This window comes from Limulus polyphemus, unplaced genomic scaffold (assembly GCF_000517525.1).
Source record: "Limulus polyphemus unplaced genomic scaffold, Limulus_polyphemus-2.1.2 Scaffold6330, whole genome shotgun sequence".
Classification (NCBI taxonomy): domain Eukaryota; kingdom Metazoa; phylum Arthropoda; class Merostomata; order Xiphosura; family Limulidae; genus Limulus; species Limulus polyphemus.
Window position 1 is genome coordinate 36,450 of NW_013671940.1, and position 8,931 is coordinate 45,380.

The 8,931-nt window shown below is 35.0% G+C and overlaps 1 protein-coding gene across 1 annotated transcript in view; it reads left to right on the forward strand.

Annotated features, from left to right (window-relative positions):
* LOC111089466 overlaps positions 1-8,931 on the forward strand; it is a gene marked incomplete at its 3' end in the record, with an annotated part of 24,803 nt that overhangs the window by 8,451 nt on the left and 7,421 nt on the right. Inside the window, exons 2-5 of the mRNA XM_022402022.1 lie at positions 604-685; positions 3,028-3,242; positions 3,936-4,370; positions 7,485-7,596. Of these exons, the coding sequence (XP_022257730.1) occupies positions 604-685; positions 3,028-3,242; positions 3,936-4,370; positions 7,485-7,596 (844 nt within the window). The remainder of the gene's footprint in view (positions 1-603; positions 686-3,027; positions 3,243-3,935; positions 4,371-7,484; positions 7,597-8,931) is intronic.

Here is an 8,931-nt window from a genome sequence, read left to right on the forward strand (position 1 = left end):
ACGGATATCTTGATACCACATGACTAACGGATATCTTGATACCACATGACTAACGGATATCTTGATACCACATGACTAACGGATATCTTGATACTGCATACAGTATTCATGACTAACGGATATCTTGATACCACATACAGTATTCATGACTAACGGATATCTTGACACCAAATACAGTATTCATGACTAACGGATATCTTGATACCACATACAGTATTCATGACTAACGGATATTTTGACACCAAATACAGTATTCATGACTAACGGATATCTTGATACCACATACAGTATTCATGACTAACGGATATTTTGACACCAAATACAGTATTCATGACTAACGTATATCTTGATACCACATACAGTATTCATGACTAACGGATATCTTGACACTAAATACAGTATTCATGACTAACGGATATTTTGACACCACATACAGTATTCATGACTAACAGATATCTTGACACTACATACAGTATTCATGACTAACGGATATCTTGATACCACATACAGTATTCATGACTAACGGATATCTTGATACCACATGACTAACGGATATCTTGATACCACATACAATATTCATGACTAAATCTTCTTCCTTTTTAGCAATCATTGCCGTTGCTATGGGAGCAAGAGAAAATCATTTCAACCGACCAGCCAGGTCGTCAGAACATATACGATACCACAGGTATGGATTTAAAAGTTTTCATTAAGAGATTCAGCTAAAGGAGGGTTTGATTGGAGGATATGAATTCATTATCACACTTTATCCTCCTCTTTAAAGACGTTTGAAGGTACCAGCAGATCTTCGTTAGGCCATGTTTAGCTTTTTGTTTCTTTATATGATAGATGTGTAATAATTATAATCCTCACGATGAACTGACCTATTTTAACTACTAGCTTTTTTTTATATATAGATTTGTTATAGTTGTAAGCAGTATCAAGAGCTGACCTAGATTTTGTTTTGTTGAACATCTTTATCCTCACAACGAAGATGGCAGGTGCTAATTAAGATTTGCAGCTATTTGAAAAGTAATTAAATAGTTGTGTTACCCCTTAGCAACAGGATACAGCCAACGAACACGAGTTGGTTAAACTTCTAGAATTAGAGGGTGTGATATTACAAGAGTAATGTGTAAAAAATATTCTTGTAATATGGTTTTGACAGTTCGGTAAATTAACCATCAAGTATTAGTTTTATGCTTCAAAATAACTTACTGATAGAAGTCTGTATTCTTTCAAATTATGTGTTACTTCAAAATAACTTACCGATAGAAGTCTGTGTTACTTCAAAATAACTTACCGATAGAAGTCTGTGTTACTTCAAAATAACTTACCGATAGAAGTCTGTGTTACTTCAAAATATGTGTTGCTTCAAAATAACTTACCGATAGTAGTCTGTGTTACTTAAAAATAACTTACCGATAGAAGTCTGTATTCTTTCAAAATATGTGTTGCTTCAAAATAACTTACCGATAGAAGTCTGTGTTACTTCAAAATAACTTACCGATAGAAGTCTGTATTCCTTTAAATAACTTACCGATAGAGGTCTGTATTCCTTTAAATAACTCACCGATAGAAGTCTGTATTCCTTTAAATAACTTACCGATAGAAGTCTGTATTCTTTTAAATAACTTACCGATAGAAGTCTGTATTCCTTTAAATAACTTACCGATAGAAGTCTGTGTTACTTCAAAATAACTTACCGATAGAAGTCTGTATTCCTTTAAATAACTTACCGATAGAAGTCTGTATTCCTTTAAATAACTCACCGATAGAAATTCGTGTTCTTTCAAAATCAGTTACCAACAAAAGTCAATGTTATCTCAAAAATAATCAATGATAGATATTAGTGTCACTTCAGTTAGTCTTTATAGTTAGTTGTTATACACAGTCTTCAACTAGTCTTGTTATTCACAGTCTTCAACTAGTCTTGTTGTTATCCACAGTCTTTAACTAGTCTTGTTATCTACAGTCTTCAACTAGTCTTGCTGTTATCCACAGTCTTCAACTAGTCTTGTTGTTATCCATAGCCTTCAACTAGTCTTGTTGTTATCCATAGCCTTCAACTAGTCTTGTTCTTATCCACAGCCTTCATCTAGTCTTGTTCTTATCCATAGCCTTCAACTAGTCTTGTTCTTATCCACAGCCTTCATCTAGTCTTGTTCTTATCCACAATCTTTAACTTGTCTTGGTGTTATCCACAGTCTTCAACTAGTCTTGCTGTTATCCACAGCCTTCATCTAGTCTTGTTGTTATCTACAGTCTTCAACTAGTCTTGCTGTTAGCCACAGCCTTCATCTAGTCTTGTTGTTATCCACAATCTTTAACTAGTCTTGTTGTTATCTACAGTCTTCAACTAGTCTTGCTGATATCCACAGTCTTTAACTAGTCTTGTTATCTACAGTCTTCAACTAGTCTTGTTGTTATCCACAATATTTAACTAGTCTTGCTGATATCCACAGTCTTCAACTAGTCTTGCTGTTATCCACAGCCTTCATCTAGTCTTGCTGTTATCCACAGCCTTCATCTAGTCTTGTTCTTATCCACAATCTTTAACTTGTCTTGGTGTTATCCACAGTCTTCAACTAGTCTTGCTGTTATCCACAGCCTTCATCTAGTCTTGTTGTTATCCACAGCCTTCATCTAGTCTTGTTGTTATCCATAGCCTTCAACTAGTCTTGCTGTTATCCACAGCCTTCAACTAATCTTGCTACTATCTACAGTCTTCATTTAGTCTTGTTGTTATCCACAGCCTTCATCTAGTCTTGTTGTTATCCACAGCCTTCATCTAGTCTTGTTGTTATCTACAGTCTTCAATTAGTCTTGTTGTTATTCACAGCCTTTAACAAGTCTTGTTGTTATCCATAGCCTTCAACTAATCTTGCTGCTATCCACAGTCTTCAGCTAGTCTTGCAGTTATCCATAGCTATCAACTAATCTTGCAGTTATCCGTAATATTTGTTTCGAAGTTACAAAATAAATAATAATGAATCAGCTGTCATTTCAACTTTTGTTCTATATCTACAGACATATCCCATTTATCCTTCAACGACATCAGTTAACAGACTCCCAGGGCATCAGCAGTCCAGGGTATAATCCTCATTACCAGCGGGAACAGCAACACCACCTAACGAATCGTCTACTCGTTGAAAAGAAAAGACGATGTCAGAGAGTGCTAGATCGCACCACCAACTACAGTAAAGTATCTACAATATCACGTGCGAAACCCAGTCCACGTGCAGGTGAGTGGTTCACAGAATATATTTTATGGTACAGTATTAGAGAAGAAAAAAAAGACTGTAAACTCAAATAATTACAGCGTAAATTTTAGGAACTCCGATTTTTCTGTAAAAGTCATTGTTCACTGCGATATATGCTACTAGGGGACGCCACAGTATAGAAATAAACATACACATAATAGAATCGTACAGACATACATGTGTTATTATTATTATGTTGTATTATTATCTAAACAGTGAGCACTCTGTATTAAAAGTAATGAATTAACTTTGTTAGTGTTAGAAACATTAATGAAATACCTATACAGAATCATGCGCAAAAATTGTTTTAAAGATTGCACACTTTATAAAAAACCCTAACACAAAACGTATTTAAAATGTCACAAGTAAAAAAAAAAAATAGTTAACTTTCTCTTAACTAACAGTTGATAAGACTAAAACAAACTCCAATTAAATTATCACGGGGGGGGGGGCAGTCTTCGCTTTGTCTTAACATTGGTAAAACTAGTTATATTATTCACCAACGTTTCTTCTTATCAGTCCGTAGTTTTGAACTTCTAGGTTTAATTGTTGTTCCATTTCTTCTATATCGACATTGACCAGTGTTTCGTCGTCGTCGTGTTAATAACGTAACTCAGTATATTTGATATTGTTAACATTTTTTTAGATTTTGAGTTTATTTCATTGTCATCATAGGAAGACAACGCTATCAATTAATGCTCCGTCGTCATGGGCACCGACGATATACCATCATACCGGTATCACGGAACAGTTACTCCGGAGGAAGAAACCAAAGGCGACGTAACTACATCAAGACTACAATCTCACTTCCGTCTAGAAATTATCATGGTCATTACAAATCTTACTCGGGATTATCAAGGGTCAGTGCTACGGAGATTAGACTAACGAAACCTTTAACCTCTATAATCCCTGTTTCTAAAACGTCCACTGTCACGGTTCCTTTGGGAAATCCGCCTTCTCATCAGAAGCGAAGAAACAATGTGGCGATCACTCCTACTCCGAGAACAGCTCAACTCGACCGATATTCTGCCAGTCCTAACGGAAGGAGGAGAATTCGCGTATATCTAAAAGGTGCAAGAGGAAGACACCCTTACATATTTAACAACATAGGTACGAATCTATCAATAAATAATATTATACCTTCAGGCTGATCTTAAAATAATCTGTTGGAAATTTCGCAAACTTTTGATTAATGAATCTTCTATAGTTTTTATTTCGACATGATTTCTAGCTTTATATATTATTTCATCTGATTTTCAGTTGATTTTATAATCAAGATACATCCTGTGTAGAAAAACAAAAATTACATGTTTGACCGTTTTCAACATACCTTTTTATTTTCTGCAGGCCGTGTTAATTAAACTCAAGTTATTAAATACCAATGTATCCATCCGCTAGTTTTTTTGTTTTACTAAGATTACGAGTTCACTCATTCAAGTTGTCTGTACCTAATGATTTCAGGTTAAGCTGGAGAAACGTTGTAATCGTAGATATCATACTGTTACGCCTTCAGTCGTTAATTGATTTTCCGTAACTTCGTTCCCACGAAACTTTAGCGACACAAGTCCTTTCTTAAATAAAACTGGTTTATTCTTTCCGAATACAACTTTACGATACACTCAACTTCAACAGTCGCGCTATAACAAACTATAATAACGACGTTAACTTCAACAATACCTTCTGACTGCAGTTCAATTACTCATTACTTACACACGTTGTCCAGTCACGTTGTGACCATCTTATATATACCAGACTACCCTATATCTAGTAAATGCTAGGGCATTCACGAAGGAACAAGATACTTCTAGAAACGTGGCGTGACACTAGTCACGTGACCTCGCTGACGCAACAATACTGTGTGCATCATGTGATAAATAAGTTATTAAGATATCATTTATTTGTTGAAATAAAGACTGTTGTTCAGTGGACAAGCGTTTGAATTAAATCGGACTTGTTAACCCAGCTCTTTATGTATCTAACTATCACACTGTTTGTCTGTCTATTTGTATTTTTTCCATCTACATCTATTTGTGAATTATTCTTATTATTTAAGTAGTGATAAAATTCACTTTCTATAACTACTGATATTTCTAACTGAGAACTTTTCGTTATGTATTTCAGAAAAATGTGGTCAAAACTATTTGAATAAATTCAACTTCTGTTGATTTACTTCTTAAAACAGTAAATCTTTACGATTATAGAAGTGAGCAATTAAACCAGAAACATAACGTAATGTATATTGTTTCTGAAATGTCCTGCGGGACTAATCAACATTATTGCTGTTAATTCAACTGTTTGAAACAATGCTATTGTTGTTTAATGTACTGTTGGATTCACCACTTCCCATTGAGACATGTCGTCAAGCCGACTTTGAGGGGGGGGGGGACACTACCCCTCATCGGTAACCATGAGCAAGGCAAACTAAAGTACAATACCAGGACTTCTCACAACAGATTTAACCCAATAATATCTGACAAATCCAAGAATAAACGATGCCTCTTTCTTCCTTTTTGTGAAAATTTACATTTTTGATGATAAATTAAAAGAATAAAGAAAGTGAACATTGTTCCTTGTTAGTTTTAAAAATAATTTAACAAGCAAATGTTGATGATAAATCAGGAGTGCCTGGCTATGATGGAATCTGAGATGACTAAATCAGTCTAACACTGTTGTTAATAATAGTGTTAAACTCGTGCTTCGCGTGTGATGTATGTACTAAAATCATTTGACTACTGAAACATTGTTTAGCAATTTTATTTAATTACTGTAGGCGGGATTGAATCCTTGACTTCCCGCATATGAAGCGTGTGCTGTACCAAAGCCCCTAATTTTTTTTTTTTTTCACATATATATGTATGCAGCATTGTTAAGTAGAATACCATATATATGAGAAGGATATATGTTTTTAAATTATGGTATCAAAAAGTGTACAAATCAATCGTCGTCATGTTTTTTGTTCTTTTTTTTTTATTACTTGTGTGTATTTGTGTCTAAATCGCATTTGTATATCATCTGAAATCTTTCGCGCCATGCTGTAGATCATCGAAAATAAATAAGTTGTGGCAGTGACTATTAAGGCTAATTGCCATAAATTATACAGCGGGTAAACTCGCGCTTCACGTATGAGACGAATATAAATTTTAGGCCTACTTGTCAATTTTTAGGCACCTGTTTGAATCTGTATTGAGATGTAATGATATTATTTATATTATATTATTTATAAGCCATGGAAAGGTAAATAATTAACTTAATGTATGTTCTTGTGTGTTTGTTTATGTTACTAAAGTGATTATATTTAACGTTAATATTATAAATGTCGTGGTTTTGGGTTTTGCATTCATACGTTAAAAGTCGTTCACTTTCGAAAATTTTTCTTGGTCGAACTCTTGATAAAGCGACGTCATAAAACAGTGAATTTTTAAAATTTCCAATCAACAAGTATAAAAATCAACTGTTGTTGTGTGTTTATTTTTTAATTTCTTGTGTGTATATGTGTCTAAATCGCATTTGTATATCATCTGAAATATGCAATTATTTTCTTTCGCGCAATGCTGTAGAGCATCGAAAATAAATGAAGTTGTGGCAGTGACTATTAAGGCTAATTGCCATATATATACAGGGTGTAAACTCGCGCTTCACGTATGAGGCGTATTTAAACTTTAGGCTTAATTTTCTATCTTTAGGCATTTGTTTGAATCTGTATTGAGAAGTAATCATATTGCGTTAATTATAACTTATAAGCAATGGAAAGATAAAGAATGAACTTAATGTATTCTTCTGTGTGTTTGTTTATGTTACTAAAGTTAATGTAATAAACGTCGTGGTTTAGCATTCATGCGTTAAAAGTCGTTCATTTGTGCATTCGTATAAACGTAAAAGTACCACTGTACAATTAGCCAAAAGGAATATTGAGTTTCCATGCAAGTATCACGCATACACATACGGACTGACTGAAAAACATTGTTCTTTTAATTACATAGATGTACATTAACAGGAAAAGGTGAAGGGAGATACGTGCCCCTACTGCCCTATGTGTTTGGAGTCTAATTAATAAATCCTGTTAGTATTAATGATTTTTTTATAAGGGCTGGAATGATCTCGTGGCATTCAGAAGATGTTTGTTGTTGGTCAATAGATAAGTTATATGTCACATGTAGCCCTAGGGTTGAAAGTTTTACAATGGACTTTTATAAGGATTTGAATTTTTTATTGTATTTCTACTAGCAAGTCAGTCATGGAGCCCTTGTTTTCGATGTCCATCTGATCACCTGATAACAGTGGACCGTGGACGTCGCTGTGCCCTGGCTTCCTTGCCCCCTCTCAGATCCTGTTCTAGGTAAGAGTAATGAAGTACGTGAATCTGATTTGACATTTATTCAGAATTATTAACAGCATTGATCAATTCTAAGAGCTCAGTTAAAAAAACACAGCAATTCAAAGGATGTAAGTTTAAGTGTCGTACTGATTAACAGACTACTTAAATAGAACACTTACGTAATTGAACTAACTGTTACGACAGCGGAAGTCACGCGACGCTGGGAGCATGCGCGCTGGAGTTTCTAGAAGGATCATGACTTATCGAGGAACCTCGCGAATGTCCGAGTGTTTGCCAGGCGCCCTCTTTTTAGTATGTAAGCCCGGTAAATAAAGCCAGCGAGAGATAGATATGCAGATAGATTGAAGATAGAGATAATTGAGTCAAGCGAACAGTGGGTACCGTAAGTAAAGTGTGTGAATCACTGTGATTTTTAGCGTGTGTTATAAAGGTTGTTAAGTTTAAAGTGACTGTGGAAATTCTGTGTACTATAAAGTTTGTATTGAGAAAGAATAAACTAGCTTTAATCAAGAAGGGACTTGTATCGCTGAAGTCACAGGAAATAATTTTTACCAGAAATTGTCAAACAAGCAGATACGTAACAAATTGGTGTCAGGAGTGGGATAGAAAATAAAAAAAGAAGATGGAAACGAGAGGTGGAAAATCAAACTACAGCTTAGCAGATTTGATGACAGCAATAGAAGACCAGCAAAAAAAACAAGAAGAACGAGAAAATAAACAAGAGAAGAACGAGAGAAAAAACAAGAAGAGAGATTACAGCAGTTGTTGGGGGAAAAGAAAAGAAACAAGAAGAGAGATTACAGCAGTTGTTGGGGGAAAGAAAAGAAACAAGAAGAGAGATTACAGCAGTTGTTGGGGGAAAAAGAAAAGAGACAAGAAGAGAGACAATAGCAGTGGCAAGAAAACCTGCAACAGTGGCAGCTCGAGCAGCAAAATAAATAAGAGATTACAGCAGTTGTTGGAGGAAAAAGAAAGGAAAAAAAGAAGAATGAGAAAATAAACAAGAAGAGAGACTACAACAGTGGCAAGAAAACCAGCACCAGTGGCAACTGAAACAAGAAAAGAAACAGGAAGAAAGTATCCAACAGTTCAGAGAAAGCCAGCATACACAAATGGAAAAGATTAGTAAATTTCAAAGTGAATTAAATACATTAAAGGATGATTTACTGTCTTTTACACAGGGAGAATATATTAACCATGGACCTAATCAGCCCCAGACAACAGGAAGCTCTTTCAAGACCCTGTGGCTAAACCCTAATGCAGACATTTTCAGTCCTGCCAGAAGTCACATTCCAGACATGAGTGTCAGCAATAGGGGTGATCTAGTATGAAGGC